The 22,119-nt window shown below is 41.2% G+C and overlaps 1 protein-coding gene across 21 annotated transcripts in view; it reads right to left on the reverse strand.

The window, feature by feature from the left end:
• RAD51B (RAD51 paralog B) overlaps positions 1 to 22,119 on the reverse strand; it is a 474,920-nt gene that overhangs the window by 184,152 nt on the left and 268,649 nt on the right. For all 21 annotated transcript variants that reach the window (XR_011809709.1, XR_011809708.1, XR_011809707.1 and 18 more), the window contains one exon: positions 15,092 to 15,216. Coding sequence is in view for 18 of the 21 variants with exons in the window: in XM_072038849.1 (XP_071894950.1) it covers positions 15,092 to 15,216 (125 nt within the window). In the remaining 3 variants the exon portion in view is untranslated. The remainder of the gene's footprint in view (positions 1 to 15,091; positions 15,217 to 22,119) is intronic.

The following is a 22,119-nucleotide window of genomic DNA, read 5'->3' on the forward strand; positions in this document are numbered from 1 at the left end:
AGTGAGATAAAAGCATGTTAGAGTACTTTTGACTTGTCTTTTCTGGATCAGGCATTTTATGTCAGGCAGGCCTTGTTTGGTGTTCTTCTGGCTCTGCCCTTTAACACAAGCCATACCAGCAGTCAGTGACTGCAATAGCTTCGCACAGCCCTGAGTTCTTCCATATGCAGAGGCCAATTCAGTTGCTCAGGTAGCAAAGGGGTGGAGAAGTGGTTGAAAAGTTGGGTCAAGGAGACAACGTGCAAGGAAGCTGAGAGAAGCTGAAATTCTGCTTTGCAACAGCAGACATAACAGGACATTCAGGAGGCAGCAGCAGAATCCAAGCTCCAAACTCTCAGCTTCGTAACAATGGCAGTAGATGCTCTCAGTAGCTATGTACAAAACAGGACTTTTTACAACAGAAAAAAAAAGCGCAGTTTGTTAGTGCAGTTCTTCCTATAGTAATGAATAACAGTCACAGGCAATGACTCCAATAAAAATAAACCACCATTGCACGCACATGTGGCTGGGCTTACTCCCAGAGGAGACATTCAATACTTGTAAAGGAAAGAAATGGAAGGAAAACAAACAAGAGGAGGAGATAGAAATGAAAACCGAGAATCTTTTAGGAATGGAGGAGAAACGGGGGAGTGGACTAGTTCAGGAATGAGGACAGTCTCTGAATGTCAAGCTCTGCTTTATCTGTCTGGCTTCAGTTCTTTCTTCTAAAAACTTGTACATACATAAAGGACTTCTTCATAGTGCACAATGCCAGGACCCAGGAATCAGGATTCATGACTTCTTTTCCTAATTCTGCCCCTGTTTCCTTGAGCAATTACGTGAAAAACATATAACATTCCTTTGCTTTAGTTCGAAACCATGCATGGAGCCAGACATCTGCAGCAGCTTCATATTAATTTCTGCCAGGTGGGCACAGCTCTGGAGATGCTCTGCTTTTCCCTACAGAGAAGGTGCAGCAGAAGTATCAATACATAACTGCTCTGTTATTTCCTTGAATGTTCAGTAGGGTCACTTCTGTCCCCCCTCATAAAACCAGAACAAAGGCACGTGCTGTGGCTGTGATGTTCTCCTCTACCTTCACATGATTTCACCTTCACATTCTAGCACTTGTTGCCTGTAAGCAGAAAGCATACACCAGATGCTCATGGCAGGAGATTAATTATCCACGTTTTCTAGGTCCCGAATCCATCCTAATCCACGTAGTTGCTAGCAACAGATGATCAGTCTGGAAATTGTTCCAGTGTGCACGTTTTAGCCAAACACCCTATTTTGAGTGCGAGAGCTCAGCATGTAATATGTGCTGCCACTCAGACATGGTTTTAGCTTCGGGCACCGTAATGAGGAGCTCTGAATATCCTTGGACTGAGTAAACACAACTTCAACAGAAGGAAAACCACCAAAACCTCTAATGAGTATCAAAGACAATCACAGACAACAAAAGCACAACTTTCCAAGGTGAGCTGCCCCGATGTGCTCCAGAGCAATGACTGCCCTGGCTGCATTAGGCCAAATGAACAAAACGCTTTTTTTGGCTCAGCTGGCCTCTCCCAGGCTGCGAACGCTGCCCTGAGCTCTCACAGCCTGGGCGCCTCTTTCCTGCCTGAGGTACCTAAGGATTCACTGTAACTTCAGTGGCAGGGAACTCCACTGCCCAGGCAAACACTGGTCCATTTCAAGTTTTAATTGAAGAAGAAAACACAGTCACATATGTTTATCCAAATTGTGTCTGAGCTGTAACAACCTGGCCTGGGAAGTGCAGAAAAACAGGCTGCCTCCAGTACACTTCCACTTAAGCCAGGGAGGATCCTGGCTTCTGGGACATCTGGTGCAAGTTCCCCAGGGGGAAATCCTGGGTATGCAGGGCCAGTCAGCTCCCTTCTGCTCATGTAACACCAGACCCGGAGAAATTCCTCTTCCCAGAATCACTTTCTGTCTCCCTGCCATGTGCCTCATTCCCTACTTTGTAAACTGAATTTTGTTGTCTTTTCTCTTTCTGAATCTCTCCTGATTTTCTCAGGGGAGATGCTCTAGAGGTCAGGATACCTCACAAGAGCTTGGCCATGAAGATTTCCTATGCTATAAAACTGTTGAGGCCCAAAGCCCTGGTAATTGTCCAGCACCAGGGGTAATTCAGGAGAAGCAGCTCGTAGCTTCTACTAAGCAGGAAAGCAGCCAGCATGTCGGGGTTACCACAAAGAAACAGCACCAAGAAAAGGGATCTGGGGACGGTGCTGTGCCTGGAGAAAGCAGTTGGGTAGCATAAACATGGCCTCCTCGGGGAATTCTCCTGCGTGGCAGCCTGCGGTCACTCATCAGACTTACAACACACTGGTACCAAGAAGAGAAAATAAAATTTATGTGACTTTTCAGAGCCTTCCATACTGTTCAGCTTGACTTTGGTTCCAAAAATAAGAAGAGAGCTGAAGGATGCAATTCTTATTTATGACACATACTGGAACACTGCCTTATCCCCTGGATCATGAACCCCAAGTCAGGAAGGACTCATAAAGGAGCAAGAGTACAATAACACCCGAGAATATATGTCTCTTCCACCACGCCTGCCAGACTGGCTTTGAAGAGATGGGACCAGCTGAGAGAACAGCATGGAAGCCCCACAGCTGCACACTTTCTCCTCCAGAACAACATATTTAGAGATGCTGCTGGCCCTTCTGTCCACGTGGCTGAAGATGTAGGGATCCAACCAGCTTCCAGCCTCCCCAACATACACAGCAGATCAGCTTGGTGCAATTCACAACCACAACGTGAGCAATATGTGTTCTTAAATATATAATTTGCATTTGCATTGCCATCATGATTTATTGCTTTTGTTATTCTTCAGATCTCTATGAAGCTTCGCTGTGGTAGTTTTAGCAACATACTTCATCTACAGATTAAAAAAAGAAGTACCTTCAGTATCATTAGAAACAGATCCCTGTTTCTAATGAATCTCAAATCTTAATTCAGCCAATACTGCCAATACTCTATCCTTCCATTTTCTTTTGGCTTACTGAATGATGAAAAAGCTCAACATTATTGTTTATAAATTGAAAGAAAATCAATCCTCTGTAAGAGGGCATCATAAGTGTGCTCTCCCCATCCTGCATTGTTTTCAGACATAAATAAAGCCAAGTCCTTCATACTTCCTTGATATAAAGGCATAATCCTAAATTCCCAGGCATCAACCAAAAAAAAGATGGGATTCAACCAAGTCCTAGACTGTAGCATAAATATTTTTCACCCATACTAGTGGTTGCAAAATACTTTTGATATGAAAGAAACAAAAAAGGTTTTTTTTTTTTTTTAGTGTGTTCACTTAGTCCTGTTCCTAAAAGCAATGTTGGTGGGGAAAATCTCACATGACACCACTGCTAAAATCACGTGTGAGAGAGCAGTGTTATCTTACATAAAGTCTCAGCAGAATAGATTTTAGATTCCACTGGGCATTGTGTAATAAGGACAAGAAAAAATGTTAATAGATCTGTGAACTAATGTATACAGAAGCAATGCATGTACATTCGGAGTCCTATCACACTCTATGGGCACTGAGAAAATTTGACAGATTTAGTTTAAAACTTAATTTCAATCTCTCCACACGACTCAGATTTCATCTAGCAAGAACATTCCTGGGTGAGATTCTACCCAGTGGAAAGCAGTATGTTAAAAGAAAGATTCATGGCCTTATAAAAATAACCTGTATTACTGAATGTACAAGAGGTGAATAACAGCATCCTGGAAAAACTTTTCTCTAATAAACATGAAATGTTTAGGGAGACTTCACTAGCATTTCTAGAGGATAGTGGATATCCACCAAGAAATAATTTTTTCCTGGCCAACGTTGCTATTTTGTTACCAAAGGTAGAAGCAGAGATGCTTATTCCAGTGCATAGTATAGCTGACAGTTGGACCCAAAACACTGCTTTAAAACCCTAGAAGACAACGTGCCCTAGATAACAATCAGTACATGAATAAACCTTAAGTTGGAGGAGAAACAGAAGCAAAGATCAAATATAATGGTCATTCTTTCCACAAAAACACTGAGTAGCATTTTACAGATCTTAGATACTCTCTCACACAGTGATTATGCTTGAGAAATTCAGATCGGCCTCTGTGCAGTAGGGTTCCTAACCACTTGTGAAGTTTTGAAAACAATTTGTCATACTCAAAGGATAAACATGTAGTCATAGCAAAGAAAATGCACAACCGTAGGAAAAAAAAAAAGATGAAAAAAACCCTCTCAACCTTTTCTTTCTTGCAACACTATCCAAAGGATAACTATTTATTGTATTTCTTACAGGAAATACATATTTTTTCCTTTATTTAGTACCAAATACATATATATATATATATATATATATATATATATATATATAAAAAACTCTTTGAATTCTTTCATGCTAAATTACATGTCTCATTTAAGCCTGCTAAGTTATTTCAAAGGAAGACTAAGATGGCCATTCTAGGAATACCAGTGAAAAGACAAAATGCATGAAAAAAGGAGAAAAGAGTACTTTTCTCTTGTTATGACATGTAGCACATCCACCAGGAATCATGAAGAGAAGCTAAGAGGGAATTAGATGACTTTTTGTCTGTAGCTTGAGATGACAACAGTTTTTTATCTTATTATTAGATAGACAAATGAAGAGTGAAGTGACAGTAAGAAGGAACAAACACACAAGCTAGACCAGAGACATCACTTCGCTAAGTGAAACCTGGCTCAGACCTGATATTATTGGCTCAGACTCTAAGCCAAACCTCCTGGATCACAGTAGGCTCTGTACAAGGCCAACTCAGGTGTCTCTGCAAACTGAACTCCATAGCTTCCAGTTCAGTGTTGTGGAGCACTTAAATACCCGGAACCGGAATCTACAATGACAACTGCACAGCCAAATTTAGTGGAATGATGCAAAAAGCCAAGACTGGTCACTCAAGGTGAGCACAAACACCTCTGACACAGACTCAAGGTTAATTTCTCCCTATCGGTATCTGAAAAGTTCAAGTCACTATAGGTGAGAGCTGAAGTCAGGACAGATCAGGTGGGTACTTTTAATGCCTTTTAGCTTTTAGTCAACTATCTCCCAATGTTTCCACAACATGGGCTTCATCTTAACACACTTACCATAGCCTGAACACATCCTTTCCATTCCTGATCGAGCAGATGCCCTAAAATCCCATCACATTTTTCTAACAGTCATGGCAATCAGTCAAGGGAAATGTAATATTGTGAAAAATATATATTTTATTATTTTCTTGATGTAGCATGATGAGTAGAAATGATAAAGAAGAGCTAGCTGGCCTGGCAGCTAGAAAGCTACTCACTGGTTATCACTTTCCTGTGTTGTCAGTCTAGAACAGTTCAATGACTTTAGATTCTCAAAACAAAGTATAATATCCTAGATATACAAAGTCCTTAGATGATTTTCCCTTAATATGCCTACAGCATCATACAAGTTGCAATGCCTTGGATTAGAGGGATCATGTCTGCTCCCTACCCTTTTCATGGGTTTGTTGTACCTCTTCCTTCCACTGGAAAAATATAACATTACCCAGGCTGGGTAAGCTGGAACGAGTCTTCGTGTAGTAGCCTGAGACTCCACCAGCCCGAGCAATCTGACCAAACGGCTCAATAAACTCAGTTATAGAGGCCTCAAGTCCAGCCTGTCAGCTTATCTTACAGACCAAAGGGACTGATGCTAACATGTTTTGGGCACAGGAAAGTGGCAAAGCTGCCTTTAACTGACTCTGCTGCTGGGACAAGAGCTCACAGCAGAGGGATGGACTGGATGTCTGGGGACAGAAGTGTGTATCAGAGCTCATCTGTTCAGGCACTTGGTTTCCTCTCAGAATAGCAATGCCATTCCCACTGTTCTATTCCCACATTCTATTATTCCTTCTTAGCACCTTGAACACAAACATCTAAGCCATACCCAGTATTCCAGAGGCATTTCCAGTGTCTTTGGTACAATGGTACAAATACTTCCCTGTTTCCTTTGGAAATACCCTGCCTGATCTATTTTAGGATAACACTGGCCCTTTTCACGATTGCATTGCACTTTTGGCTTAGTTACCCTGTGATAAACTGAACCACTCCAGTATCAGCTTCACTTCCAGCTGGTATGCTCCTTATGTAAAGCAGAAACAAATTTATAATGCCCAGTATTACTTTACATATTATTTATATAACATCTTACATTCCACTACGCTTTCACAAATTAAGCTTGCCCAATTCCTTCACAATGCTATCCTGATCTTTTTCTTGATTAGAAATTCCTCCCAACTTTCAGTATGCTATATTTCAAGACAAACTTAACAAAACTTTTCTAAATAATAAACACTTAAATTTCAGTTAGGCATTTTAGTTTGGTTGTTTTCAATTACAAGAAAAGAGAAAAGGGGATCTGGTAAAAGACAGGAGGCAGGAGGATTTGCCAAGGCATTCCAAGGATAAACAACTTTGGTCATTGCCACTCTGATGTTAGGAGCAATGACATTTCAGATATTGATGAGAGAATCTGCCCTAGGTTAATTCCACTCTGCTTTGAGGGGAAAGCTCACACTGAAGTCCAATCAAAATCAGAAAAGTGGTTCTATATAAACAGGATGGGAATTTGTGTCCATTCCCTCTCTGCAAACAGGCTTAAGCTTACAAACAAAGCATTTTTCAGACAATTCGGACCAGAGCCTGAGTGTCATATCTGGTTCTTTCTCTTATTTTGATGCTGTTTTAGTGAACTGTAAATACAGTGTTTGTAAAAGGCATTGGACTAACAGCCTCACAGGCTTAAGTTCTCTGTTTAGATTCAGAATAGATTTTGCTAATCTTACCCCTCCAATTCTGGTCTTTCAGTGGTTTCCCATAACAAACAGGAGATATAGCCCTCATCTCTGAGAATTGTGCTGATTAATATGGAGGTGCACAATTACCAATCAAAACAAGGCAAAAGGCCATTTTTCCAGTTATGGAAGTGAGAAAGTATGTACAAATTAAACAAATAGTGTCACTGTGACTATTGGTCACACCACGGTAACAATTCTGTTTTTTGTGCTAGGTTTGGAAGAGAAAAAGGAATATGGGGTTGATAATACTATAAATGAAGATGCTGTGTTATTCAGGATGGAAGATAACTGAAATGTTTGTCCAGACCCTTATCTACAAATTTACATGCTAAATATTCGCTTTGTTATGAACTTGCAACTTGGAGAAGTTTTGAAGTATACAAACAGGAGAGAGGAAGGAATGCAAAGCGATTTATAGAGCCAAGGCCTCAAAGACTGAAAAATCAGCCATGGTATCAACAGAAACTGGGAACAAGGGAGTGGAGAGAGTTTTGCAATAAAGCTCAAGGCACAGTCTTGGCTATGTTAATCTTTTATTAAAGGTGAACATTGATGAAGAGACATTTATGGCACGCTAAGGAGAGAGAAGTCGGTGACATGAAGGCCACAGTTAAAACTACTGCAGTGGATGAGTTAAATAAAATAGAAAATGGGAGAGAAGCAGGAGCAGTAACTTCACAGCCAAGGAACTATGCACTACAAGGTGATACAAAAACTTTTTAAGTGTCTGAAACACAGGCAGCAAAGGTTGAGCAATATCCTGCTCAGTGGCACATAAATGGCAGTGAAAAGATTCCAGCTCTGTTCCCAGCTGCAAACAACTTACTCTGGCAAGTTCCTTATCTCTGAGTCTGTTCCCTCAGTTATGAGAACCTGGCAGGGGCATTGTGGAGATCAGTCAGCAAATGCTTGCATAGTAATTTGAAAATATAATGTCTTATGATATGGTAAACTCGTAACCAGTGCAGGCTGGCAGCAAGCAAAGAGGAGTCTCTGCGAGCTGACTGGCCTCTCAGTCAGAAACAACTGGGATGATGCAGTTCAGTCCCTGACAAGCACCCACCCCTGCCACCAGCCTCAGGAGGAAGAGTTGGTATAACTTACTGAATGAGTTTGACTATACCTCAGAGATACTTCTTTGTTAAAGATGCTTTGAACTACAGATCGACATGCTTGAAGTTTGCACAGCTGCTGCTATGTTTTGTCAATCTAGCATTAGAATAACCTTCATTAAGAAAAACTGCAAAGCTAATTTAAAAAGAACAGAGAAAAATATAAACCATTTAAAGGTTTCCTTCTGTTCTTTACAATTTTATCTAATGTCCTCTCATTTCTATTTGGATTCTTTGATAACAAGTTGATTAGTGTTATATAAGCACCTGAGTAAATGAGTTCTTGTTCAAGACTGATGGAAAAGTTCTTCTCCATATAAAAGTGTCCTGTTAACAGGAGAGGACCATAAATCCCTCCCCATTTAATGCAGACAGGACTGCAGTGATGTTTATATTGTATAACAATCTCCCACAAGTCCATTAAGAAGGAAGCTCACTGCAAACAACAGAGATGAACAAACATAGAAGTCAGGAAAGTAAGCGATCTAGTGATGTCTGAGCTCTAGATACTTGTTCATGAACCTTCTCTATTTTTATGGCATCCTTTCATTTGGCACTTTTGCTGGATTAAGTCACTAACATACTGCGTTGATAATCATCTGTTTATGCTACAATCATGCATTGTGTCCAGTTTTATTCCGTTTTTATCCTATCCAACTCAAGGTCATATCACTGTTTATGCTTGTATATCATCTATGGATAAGCAAAAGATTTCTGTTGTGAGAGTTATCAGTTTAGAGACTTTTTATCAGAAAAAAAAGGTACTTAATTATGAATTTAAAGGATGTGGTTTGTAAGCTTGTGTTAAAATTTGAGCCCATAACAACCTTTCATTGCATCTTGACTCAAAAACATTCAAAAGATGGTAGGGGTGAGGCAGAAGTCTTAGAGATTTTTTTTTTTTTAATGGAAGGGTTTGCAGAACTCAAACCAGTGTTCCTGCAGTCATTCCACAGCTATTTCTTCAAAAGCAACATTCTCCATAAGGCAGAACCACAAAAAAATTAATCTTGCCTGAAAAAGATCTATTTTCCTGCAAAATTTCCTACCCTTTGCATGACTCCATGGCATCATTCTTCCTTTTGTCTTAAAAAGTCCGTGTCTCTGTGCTTTCACAGAGCTGATTTTCCATATGACAGAGATATTATATAATGAGATGGCTTAGAACAGATAAACACTTTCTATCACTTCCATTTTGACACAACCCAATAGCCACATCCCTTTTCTATCACTGCTTACTGAAGCTCAGTATCCACTGTCATCTGCAGATTTTCTCATGTCTAAACACTTGAATAAGAAGTGTTGAAAGATGGTGAAAGGCCTGGAGGGGAAGACGTACGAGGAACGGCTGAGGGCACTGGGCCTGTTCAGCCTGGAGAAGAGGAGGCTGAGGGGAGACCTCATCGCAGTCTACAACTTCCTCGTAAGGGGGTGTCGAGAGGCAGGAGACCTTTTCTCCATTAACACCAGCGACAGGACCCGCGGGAATGGGGTTAAGCTGAGGCAGGGGAAGTTTAGGCTGGACATCAGGAAGGGGTTCTTCACAGAGAGAGTGGTTGCACACTGGAACAGGCTCCCCAGGGAAGTGGTCACTGCACCGAGCCTGACTGAATTTAAGAAGAGATTGGACTGTGCACTTAGTCACATGGTCTGAACTTGGGTAGACCTGTGCGGTGTCAAGAGTTGGACTTGATGATCCTTAAGGGTCCCTTCCAACTCAGGATATTCTATGATTCTATGATTCTATGATTCTATGTACAGAATTTGCATTACTGCACTGTGCACATGATTCATGCAGCATACACAGTCAGGTTTTCTCAGCACAGATTGAAGCTGCTAAATGGCACTTCATTTGTCCTAGTACTTCTGCTAAAAATTCACAGGCAGAGCTCTCTTCTGTTCTTGCCTACGGTACTGAAATCTCCTTTCCTGAGTCTCCCCAAATCCTAGCTCAGCAGAAGACAGAATGTAAAGAACCGTACTTCTTGCCTCACACACAGCTATGGGCAACCTGCACACATCCTCCGTCACCTTCTTTGGCCAAACACTGATTTCAGTGCCCAGTTCTCTGTGGGCTCCTTCTCCCCTCACCATGTTGAAGACTGAACTAGCTGCTTCTCCGTTCCCACTAAGTAGGTGAAAAGCTTTCTGTCTGCATTTCTCAATACCAGTGGCCACCTCCAGCTTCCTCATCTGACTCCAGAAGTATTTTAAAACTACTGATTTTTTTTTTCATTGCTTCTTCCCCATCTCCATTTGCTTTAGTATGCATATGTAAATGTTACAAAGTTAGTACAAGAAAACACACCAATACTCTTGGTATTTTATTTGTATTAATCATTATTACTTCCATCACTTCCAGTGATTTCAGTATGTTTCATCAACTTATATCCCATTGCTTCTTCTTTCTTCCCAGTAAACATTACCATCTCACCAAAGTAAGCAGAAACCTTTATAGTACGAGGCTACAATCTTTCATTAAGCTTTGATACACAAAACATTGATGCTATTTCCAAATTTCATTACTGTACTTGTTCTCCTCTAGATTATTATGGCAAAACTTATAAAATCAACCTCAGCACTTACTGCATGTTTTTCTCTCAGCCTACTTGCTCTGTTTGCAATTGCTTTTTTTTCTGCAGTTTATTTGCTTCCCTTTTTATGGATGAAAACCTCACTTGATATTATCTTTAAAGCCAGACAGCTACAGAGTCCATGTAACAACTATCCTCAGTGTTTTACAGGGAGAGGTAAATCTAGTCTCACATACATTCTGAAGCCTTAGTAAGTTACATACACATGAAACTTGGTCCCTGCTCCCCTTCTCTCTCTCCCAGCCCTTCCCCACGCAATACCATGGTTACTTCACCATCACAATTTTGGAATGCTTATTCAGGGCTTATTCATATGATACTGAGCAGACCAAGACAAAACAGCTGTTCTGTAACCAAGGACACAACAAAAGTTATGTCTGGCATTATTAGTCTGAATGAGAGATGGCTTTCTGTTTTGTTTTAAGACTGAGTCACCATAAATACACTTATCCATTTGAACCACTTTACCTGAAGAAGGAAAAGAGCTGTACAACAACTACCTGGCATGGCTCAGAAGCTCTAGCCTGGATCTCAATCCTAAATGCTCTTTCTTTAAAACGCCACACTGATTTGTTATAAAATAACACCCTGTGCTTCTATAGCACTTTCCATCTGAGAATTTCAAAACACATTATAGCCATTAATGCTATACTATAAGTCTCACAGATCCCTTGGAAACTATAAAATAAACCAGGCCCATAGAAGTTGCCATACCAGATCTGGCCAGTGTTTCACTTAATCCAGCACCCTGTCTCCAACAGACAAAAATAAAATGTTAAATATAGCATGTCAACTTATTAAAACCCTACCATGCTGTCCCCCAAAGACAGCTGAGCACACATGAAAACAGTAATCTTGGAGCCTGCTGACTCCAATTCAGGAAAGAAGGATAATTATAAGCATAGGGGTAACCAAGGAGCCTGATAGTTCCTAGCGCAGCCCCGTTGGTTTTGGCCCAAACTCAAAGGGCCTGCATGTTTATGTATGGAATTCAGGAAAACAAATGTCAAGGTTAATGACTTGCAAGACCCCTTGGGGAGAACCAAGTATCAGTATCCATATACCCAACAGATAATAGCAAGCTCCCTTCATGAACACGTTTGTGTGAAATGATTAACTTCTCCCACTTTCTCCCAAGCTCTTAAGCCACCGTGCTGCTTTGGACTTCCTGCAGCTTCAGCCCCACCTCAGCAGTGGGAAGGCTCCTGCTGCAGTCCACACCGGTGGGTTTTGATGGGACAACTAATCCCACTGCAGCCTGCAAACCTGCTCCTGCCCTCCCCCCTCTGTGGCGTTGCTTCTGTCCTGGAGGAAACCAAAACCAGAACACTGCCTTCTAGAAGGGGACAAAAGAGGAAAGTTCATCAGCTTAAGAAACCTGTTCCTATCCAAGCAATAAAGCAAAGCTAATTGTTTTGAAGGCAGGCAGGATGTTCCAGAAATTTCATTACTTTGCTGAATTGGCTGTCGTCTTATTAATGTTCAACAGACATGTGGAGGGTGGGGTGGAAAAAGGGAGAGTTGGCTGAAAAAATGTCTGCAGGACAAACAAAATGAAGGAATCTCTTACTCAAATTTCAAGAACTCCTGCGTAGAAACTCTGTGCTTGATTTCCCTAGATTTGTTGCATACTCTTTCTGCCACCTGCTGCCCTGGCATTCCCCAAAGTTTTAGGTCTGCAGACTACTGCACCAACCCCAAGCTTTCCCAGAGCTCAGAACTGCACGAGTGAGAACAAACATCTAGCAAAACAGGGGGCTGTGCTGCCCAGGAGATCCTGTGTTTCCTGCAAGCTGCTTGCTTGAATCCTCCTTAATGATTTTATCTTCACGTTTTGAAGAATACCACCCTTGGGCCTCATGGCCCAGCAAACCTCAAGTGTTGATTTCTCTCTTGACAGGTAAGATTTCCCAGTACAAACAAACACGCTGGCTCTATTACTGTACAAGTCAGATGTAAGTGAAGATCACTGTCACTACAGCCCCAGCGCCTCCAGGGCAAGAGGGAGAAAAGGTAGAGCCAGGAAGATCTTCCTCAAGACATAAGGTGACTGAAGAGACAAAGAATTCTCTTACGTTTTAAAGAAAATAAAATGTGTCCACTGTGCAAGTCAGAATAAAACACAGGTTTTGCCCTTAACAGTGCTGATTCTGTAGGGTCACAAGGTGTGAAAAGTAGGGAAAACTTGTTTCTGCCCTAGTTTTCACCCAGATCTCTTGACCAACTGCATTCTTTCATTAATTTCCTGGGCCTAAATTTCACTTAAAAACAAGGAAAGATAATTTGGACTACAGAGATAATCTTGAGCTCTTTATATATATACAAAGTAATATGAGAATTTGTAAAAATGATTACTGACTTGGAAATTTTGGACCTCCAACTTAAGCTTCCTTAAAAAGTGCTGATTTTCAAAGCGCTGATACCCAATACCTCCTGACAGACCCACCTTATGATGACTGAAATGGCATCTCACGAACTGAGGAACCTTTATTCACAATTCATTTCTGAAAGTGGGTATAAAACAGTTATAAAGGAACGTGTGTGCAAAATTTTAGTAATTTTATCAATACAATCCTGCTGCAGGTGGGGTAACTCTAGATGCCCTCTTCTACTTGAAACTCTATGTCTTGCTGAAAGATTTGTATGACTTGAAGAAAAGACAATTTATCTAAAAAAAGGAGACAGACATCAGCAGCAAGAAAGTATTTGCAAGATATAATTCATATATCCTATTTCATTCATGGACTTCACAGATATATAACTATTTATGTCACACTTCTGTTTCAAATTACTTTGCCTTTAATAACATATATAGGATTTACTAAAGCTGTTTTTCCTAACTGTAGATTTAGTCCTTCTACTTAACTGCAACAGAGTTAGCCTATGGTGTTACGTGCAAGTGAGGGGATGCAGCTGATAAAACTGAGTTCAGAACAGTGACTAAAACTGCGCTTTTGTTGAGTGCATCGTAACATACGGAATCATACAGGCTTGAAAATAACACTTCATACACTTGTGATCTAATACTTTTCAAACAAAATCAAGAAAAGCTACATAAAATATTTGAATATTCTTCAGAGGCACTGCTGCCTCTTTCCACTGTCAGAGGAAAGTTCTTAAACCTTTTTAGTTGACTTTGTGTAGCATGAAGAAGCACACTGCCCAGTCTCTTGCCCACTCTTTCCTTTTTGCCTTTGCCAATTCCACCTCTCATGTATCTCCAAAGAGATCCACAGAATTTGTGAAGAGCTTTATATTTTTCACACATATGTAGTGAGAGAAAACTCATTACAGTCCAGAATAAGAGCAGCAGTACGAGCATGTTTATATTCAACTGTGGACAATCTTTAGATGGAAGTCCAGAAGATCCCTATTCTAACTGTATTTGACACACTTAACCTGCTACCTGAGAATCCAGAGGACCATTTCTGCTTCAGTGTACCCTCCTCGCAGGAACAGAAGTGCCATCTTTATAATTTTACTCATAAAGGGCAGAATAAAACAATGACTTTCTCTCCAGGAGAGAGAAAGACTGCAACCTAAAAGTGAGAAACCTCGTGTTGTGGCAGCACAACCAGGAGCTCTAATTAGAACATATGTGGTAATAACGCTATAGGAATAAGATGGTACAAATTTTGCATAGCACTTTTTCTGACAGTACTCTACTTTTAACGGGCAGAAAATCAATAACATTAAGACTGAGGGTCACAGCCTTTGGAAAGAGTTACATCAATGCAAAAACAGAATAGACAAAGCCAAAAGCAACTATAACCGCAGATATCCCAAAGGACAGATGAAATCATGGGTTATGATGTTTTTAAAAACAAAAAAAAAAGTCATTCCCTCAATCAAACCCCAAATGTCTTGCCTCCGTGCTTTTCACAGTTGTTTTTTTTTTTTTTTTTTTTTTTTTTTTTTTTTAATTAAGAGGTGAAGATTGCAGGCAAAAATGCTACTATGTTTCATTCAAAAGCATGAAATCTCTCAGTGAAAAGGGTAACCATTCTTTTTTTCGCAGACACACTTCTGGAAAATTGCTGCTATATTTACTGCTCAAAGTTAAGCTTGCTGGTGAAGGCAGCAAGCCTCCGCTTGCAGACAGTAGCTGCAGGAGATAGAGCACTCCCTATCCTAACAGTCACAGCAGAAATTTGGCACAAAAGAGTGGAAAAGATGACAGCAAAACAATTATGGTACCAAAGGACTAACCTCCCAGTCCTGCCCCAAAACCCTTGTACAGGAAAGAGCACTTTGGGGATTACCTTCATCTCCACCCTAAAAGCGATGCCCTAAAAGCTCAAGGAATTTGCACGCCTGTGCCAACACACACTAGGTCCTGTGACTCAGATAAGCCCATGCTAACACAGGGAGGCACTGGAGGACTGGCCAACCCCAAAAAGCAAAGGACACTGACTGCCCTCCACCCCAGATAAGCAACTGGTCCCTTCTCAACACACAGATCATAGCATCCCCATGGGCTGAAGTACAATTAGCCCAAGTGATCAGACACTGCTTGTGTGGCTTAAGTTCTCTTTGTCATCAGGTTCTCACCTGTCTTGTTGGCAATTCGTGGTATTGCAGTATGAGCCTGGTGTTGACGCTGTGACTCCACGTGTTGCCAAGGGCTGCTGTCACACAACCAGACTCCTTCTTCCCGCTTCCAGATGCTCCTGAAACTGATTGTGAAAGAAACTGCATCAGGACCGCACCACAGACATGGAAACTCTGATCAGTCATCTCAGGTCTTTCCCTAAGCTAAGTAATCACAAGTTGTACCTATAGTATTGCATGAAATTCCTACCATTCCGATTTATCTATACAATTGCAGTGTGAGTGCTCCATCTTACCCTCTGGTACCTACATGAAATGTTAAGAATTAAGGATATGTCACAGTAGCCAGTACCTTCCTGTAGAGATCAGTATATTTTCCTAAATATCTGGAGGTGTACCATGCTTGGAACACACTTGTGTTTGCCTTTTTAGATACATCCCCAAGCAAACTAGCTTTCTGTGGGCATGGGGAAGCAGGCCAGCAGAGTGACCGTGTATATATAACTAAACAATGAAAAGTGAATTTAAAGGAGTAGAATGCGGTGCAACAATACTCTGTCTAAACATTAATATACTGCTTTGTGCAAGCAGGCAACCCCCACAAAGCAAGGAGCCCCTTAACCGTAAAATACCATTCTGGTGTCTTGGAAATCATATGAACTTTATATAACCCTGAAGGAAAATGCACTTTGCTGTGATCAGCAATGATAACATAAAGAAGCGTTTAAGTAATGCAGCATGACCCAGCTTGCTGAATTGTCACTTCACCCGAGTTCTCTAGCACTGAAGCCAGAGAGCCCACTCACACATACACAGACAGATGCAGGCAGGTAGGGGCCCAAACCCTTCACCTCTGTTTACCACAAATTCTGTGCAAGATGAACAGGTAGATGGTTCATTTGCTTATATTTCAAATGACACTTCAAGAAGTGAGCAAAACAGGCAAATTAAAGACATTTAGGAAAAAAATAAAACAAACAATTGTTATGTGGATATAATGATAATCTGCAAGTTGAAAACTGAACTGTTTGAGACAGTCACTGTGTAATGTTTAAAAGCTATGAGTGTTGGCCTGAAGTTGAATGAGAAAAAGTTGGATTTAAAGGAAGGAAACTTCCTGTCATCTATCACACAACAAATGAAACTGCCACAAAATTAAGGCAACAAAAAATTACAACATCTATCAGGAAAAAAACAAAGTTGCTTCCTCAGGATGGTCATGAAATCCTGGTTAATTAAAGTTAGACCAGACAAGACCTTGAAAGAAAACAGTGGAAAAGATTATTATCTAATAGAGTGTAAAAAAGCAGATTATATAGTATGACAGCTCTAACTTCTATGCCCTGGTAGAGCCAGTCACAGCTCTTAAAGAAATATTTCACCTTGCTACAAGGTAGCTGATGTTTTAAAAGGCAAAAATAGACTTAAAAAAACACAAAGGCATTGCACTGACTCTGCAATACAAATTTCAGAGCAGTCTTAAGTTTCTGTCAAAACAATCAGCAATGCAACAGTATATGTTGAAACTTAAATTGTAAGTATGAGGTTTTGGAAGCAATAACTGTACTGAGATGACAAAGTCATCTTGTGCCCCAGCAGTGTTTCTGGAAGATTCAGACTAAGACCCTTAATTGCTTTTACATCTGTAAGGTTGTAGGTTTTGTTACTTCCAACCCCCCAACTACTCGGAACAGAAACACAGTTTCTTCATTCGCTCAAGCTTATAATTTGGTAAAATATGTAGAAAGGGCAAGACCAAAAATTACTATCATGCAGTAAAAATCATTATTTATATCACTACTGGTAGCTTGCAAACAATGACATGGATATTGTATGAGGCTGCATTAGGCAGAGGAGTGAAACAGGCTGGAGAGAAGGGCCTGGAATCACTGCAGTGCCCTAAAAGACCCATCTGAAGACCTCAAACCTCCCCTCCACCTTTCCCTGAGTAATTCAAGGTTGAATAGACATCAGCTGGCTTTGAATTAGGTCTTTAAATGTTTAGGGCCTACAAAAGAAAATAGTGAAGCACCTGGTTCACGCCAATAGTTTGCCAGGAGCCTGGACTTGGTACCTGACTGGATTACTTCCCACATCACGGTAACTCCCTGCAGCATGCACAATATCCACTTCTGAACAAAACCCATTCCAGTCTGAAAACAGTCTACAACTGTGCCATCCAGTAAGGATGGCTGCTTGATGGCTGCTTTTTCCCCAGAACAAAGGTATTCGTGTCTTGATAGGCATCAGACTTCTGCCGGAATTACACACCACAGGAGCACCTAACTGGAAGTTGCAGCGTCAGGAATGCTATCCTGTTCATTAGCCCAGCCAAGCTGCATTTGGAAGGTGGATGTGCCGGCAAGAGTAATTTATCTTCATCTACATTTCTGATTTAATTTGCCACATGGAGGGAAGAACGGGTTCAAGTGTTAAAAGCAGGGTGCTGGGAGGTCTGTATTCCATTCCCTTAAAATGACTGAAACCAAGTTACTTAATTAAGTTCATTAAGTTCCGCAAAATGCCTGCACCACAGAAGTAAAATATTGTTACTGTACAAACAGGCTAAGGGAGAAAAAAAGAAAGAGAAGCAGCTTTAAAGCCTCACAATCCTCTCTTTATCGAACAGAAGAAGCCAAAAGTTCCTCCTGTAGCTGGCACTGTCCTTTCCCACCTGCTAGAAATGGGTAGGAACCACAAAATTCAACGGAGGCAGCTCAAGGTCAGCTCTGGTGGGCACAGAACTGCCAGAGGACCTTTGCCTTCAGACAAAAAGCCCAGACGCTCCAAAAGCAGCTATTGTTGGCTTAACAGCTGCAGAAGTCTGTCTCTCTACAGTAGCTAACACAGAGCAACATCTTGCTGTTGGGGTCCTGAACTGGGCACGTAAGCGGTTAAAGGTCTGGAGCCTGGTGACACAGGGAAGGCACAGCTCCACAGCAATTCCCAATTCTGCATTCCTTGCAGGCCTGAAACCTGCACCAAAGTGAACAGGAGTGCTAGAGGTGTGAGGCTTGTGGCAGAACAAGCAAGCTAATTGCTCTAGTTTAGTTTTGTACAGGAGAAAGCCTACTGTACCACGCTGTGTCAGCCCCCGTCTGAAGAGGGCTGTGTGTGACCCACTTTCAGGCAAATCCTCTTCCATGAAGTTATTCAAATTTATGACTCTGGTGCAAAGTGGTTAGTAAGCCTGGAGCAAAGTTACAGTGAAGACTTTTTACAGGATGGAAAGGAATGCCTCACAGGAAAGGTTTCCATTTTATAAGGGATCCTCCTGCAACCCGATGCATTAGGCAGACAGGCAAACCAACAAGAAGCGAGCTAAATGCAGGGGAAGCAGCGCCAGCTTTGCAGAGAAGTTCAAGGACAGTGACAGCATATGCTTCTTTCCTTCTTCTTGCTCTGAACACAAGAAGATAGCAAACGTCTCAGAGGAAGGAAAGACAGTATGTTAAAATAGATTTATATTCAAGCATGGCCCTAAAGAAAAGCCAAACTTATCTTTTCTGTTATTTCAAACACTACTTAGTCATTAATGAACAACTCAAAGGAAGTGGATAAATAAAACTGTTCAAAGACAGAGTGATTTTTTCAGCCTGCATTGCCTTGATCTTCCAAACCCTGGCATTTTCAGACTTAGATACGGGAGGATCAGGCCAGCCTTGGCCAGAGAAGAACCTGGCTCCTAAAGGCTCCTTGGCTCTAAAGGACTTGGTCTCTGCTCGGAGGTCCCCACATGTCCAACCTGAACCACTTCAGAGCAGTACGGAGCACCAGCTGCGACAGGAGGGGCTTACCCATGCTGGGGGTGGCTGCTTCCCCACAGACAGCTCCATGCACTCAGCTGGCAGGCGGCATTTCCCACCTTGCCAGCCTGGTCACACTCCAGGCAGTCCTGGCATTAGGGTTTCTGCTCAGGTAATGGGTGGAAGACCACCTAGGGGGTGGAAGGAAAGGGGGCTGGCAGCCTGATGAGAGAAGTGGCAGATCTCAGATTGTGGCTGGAATAAAGGGGGACAATAAGCGGGGAAAGGGGTGGGCATGTGGAAGCACAGAGATGGGATCCTAGCACGAGGAGGTGAGGATGCGTGCTAGAAGGGTAGCAGAAGACCTCTAAACAAACCCCTGCATGATGCAGGCAGATCCAGCTCAAGTAAAATGCAGTGGTGACTCCAATGCCAGTAAGCACCCCTTTCTTTATTTTAAAGGGCTTCAAATTGATCACAGGGCACAGCATCAGACAGGCCAAGTACCGTGTGAGGTACCTGTTCTACCACCTCCTGTGAAACTGGGCTCTTCGGGGCACCAGCAGAGGCACTCGCCGAGACCCTATCTGTGCTGGGATGTAAGAACAAAGCAGGAACTGTCTGCTTCACTCTCACTGAGCAGCTGTCACAAGTGAAAATAAAGCTCCTTGTGGTCTGAGTCAAATGCAAAGTAAATGACTCCGCACAACCAGGGGAAAAACAAACCAAAGAGAAAAGGGTGATTCTTCAACTGAGATCTGCAGCGGCGCTCCCGAACAGGAGATGGGGTGCACAACTTCTGGGCTCTGCAGCCCTGGCAGGAGTTGTCAGTCAGTTGTCACTGGGATTAACGCCACACATGGGCAGGACGGGGACAGGAGGTTTATTCCACCTTCCATTTTTCAGTGGAGGGAACAGGATGATTTAAGCTATTCAGCTCAATACTCATTCAGGGTTTATTCTGTCGTGCCCAACCAGAGAATTACAAGTACAGGCATGGTCTGAAAGACCTTCTCTTCCTCTACATAGAAGGATGTACCATATTTTCTTAAAAAAATAATTCCTTGTGTAACCAAGTCCCAATTGTTGCAAATATGCTTGAAGGGGATTTAATCATAAAGGAATTTCAGTTTCATTAGTCTTATCCTATGAAAATCCTAGGATATCTAGACCATTGACTTGAATAAAATAAAATAGGTGGCTTGAAACGTTTTTAAATGGAAGGAGTCCTTGCAGGCAGAATGAAATTATACTCTTGATTTAAAAAAAAAAATATAATCTGTTCCTTGTTGGTATAACTGCAAAGAGCAATGAATTCCACCCTTCCCATATTTTCATATAGATTTTTGTCTTTGCAGATGCAAGAGTTGTTGCTTGACAGGTTCATACCCATCACTGGGCCAATTTTAGCAAGCTCTATCGATTTGATGATTCAAAAATCTTTTTCCAATGAATGCAAAAAGGGACCGATTCACAAAATAATAGTGAAATAACAAAATACAGAAGTTACCAGTCCCCAAATCTTTCAAATTTTAACAGCAAATCATCTTCATAAAAAACTTGATTTATCAAAAGGGGAAAAAACAAACTCCAAAGGTGCAGAGAAAATATTTATAAAGAATTAAACTACTGAGCTCAATAAAAATGGCATATCAACTAAAACAGCACACCATGCAATGAGAACGAAAGTACTTTCCCTCTTGCTCAGGCCGTGTAGCTTTTCTGCACAGGGGTTCTGGTTCATCAGTAGAGCTCATAATTGCATGTAGTCTGCATTTTTGGTGCAGATCTCTAACAATGACACCAGAAGGGGAGAAAAAAAAGAGAGAGAAAAAAAGAAAAAACCCCACACCCCTATCTTTTTTTTCCATCTTCACCTATTCAGAAAGTACAAGTATAAAAATATCCAGTGGTGGAAAAACCCATCGCACAGTACAAAACAACCCACAGGACAAACTCATCTGTGAAGTAACTAACCACAGAGCTCTTCAAACTCCCACTCACTGACTTTTGCCATCTGCAGCCCTGCTCCACACTGTTCTCTTGAGCCAAAAGGTGATTCTGATTCTCTTACCATGCACTGGTGACCGTCTCACTCTCTGCACTGGTCAGCCAAGTTAGGTCAGTCCAGACCCTTCCTGGCATACACTCTCTGCCCTCAGCATACGCTAAACTAAGAGACAATGGCTGAGGATGATAAAAAGAAAGAAAACAGGTTCTTTAAAAGAACAGGAGGCAGATACTTAGACCACCATTTAATATCACTGATTTGAGACAAAGCACATCTATACATACCTAGGTAAACACAAATTACTGATTTGTGCAGCCACAAAAGAAAATGTCTCTCCCTGTTCTAACTGTACCGCTCTGTTTCAGTTAATGTATCATGCAGGCGTGCCAGGTCATCCTGGGAGAAAAGTCAAAACTTGCTTGCTGAGTATTGGCAGTATTCATACACTCCTTCATTACTTAGGACATATGGCAAGAAAACCAGTTGTTGCTGTAAGGAATCAAGTTTGGCCACAAAATTAGCCATGCAAAAATCCTTACTTTTAAATTATTTGCCTTGTTTTATTCAGAGAGGTAATCCATCAATTTTACTTCCAAACAGCTAGTAAGTCTACATCTGAGCAAAAAATCCAAAAGATTAATTAAAATCTGAATTAATCTGGAATAACAATAAGTAAAAATGTTTTAGTTTGAAGTTAAATTGTCAGTGGTAGGTAATTTAATTTTCTTTTTTCTTCAGTGGCATAGTCATCAAAATATACTTACTAACGGTATTAAATATAAAACCCTACTAATCCCCCAGTTTAAAACAAAACAAAAAAACAATTTCAACGGAAACTTTTTTGACCAACCCTAGTACGTAGCTATGTTACTCCTACAGAAGTGAAGAGCATACGGAGATAATGCTGAAACTGCTGTTCTGATTCAGCCATCATCGAGGGACAGAAAATTGCCACTCAAGACTCCAGCTGCAAAATTCTTATCTCCATACACATTGAATGAGACAAAAAGAGAATGAACTGACTTTAATTTTGGACAGCACAGTTCATCTCATACAGGTGAGTTTTCACACTTTTTGTTTACCACTGTATATTTCTGTGTGTCTGTGTTCATATTGTGGGTGATTTTTACAATGCTAATCTGATGTTACATGAAAAATAAGGTTCTTTCTGCTGTCTTTTTTACAGCCATTGCATGTGACAACTCCTAGAGCTCTCATCTGCCGTATGCAAAACAACATACAAACAGAACAAAATGATAGCTCCTGACCTG

The sequence above is a fragment of the Anas platyrhynchos genome, chromosome 5, assembly GCF_047663525.1.
Source record: "Anas platyrhynchos isolate ZD024472 breed Pekin duck chromosome 5, IASCAAS_PekinDuck_T2T, whole genome shotgun sequence".
Classification (NCBI taxonomy): Eukaryota; Metazoa; Chordata; class Aves; order Anseriformes; family Anatidae; genus Anas; species Anas platyrhynchos.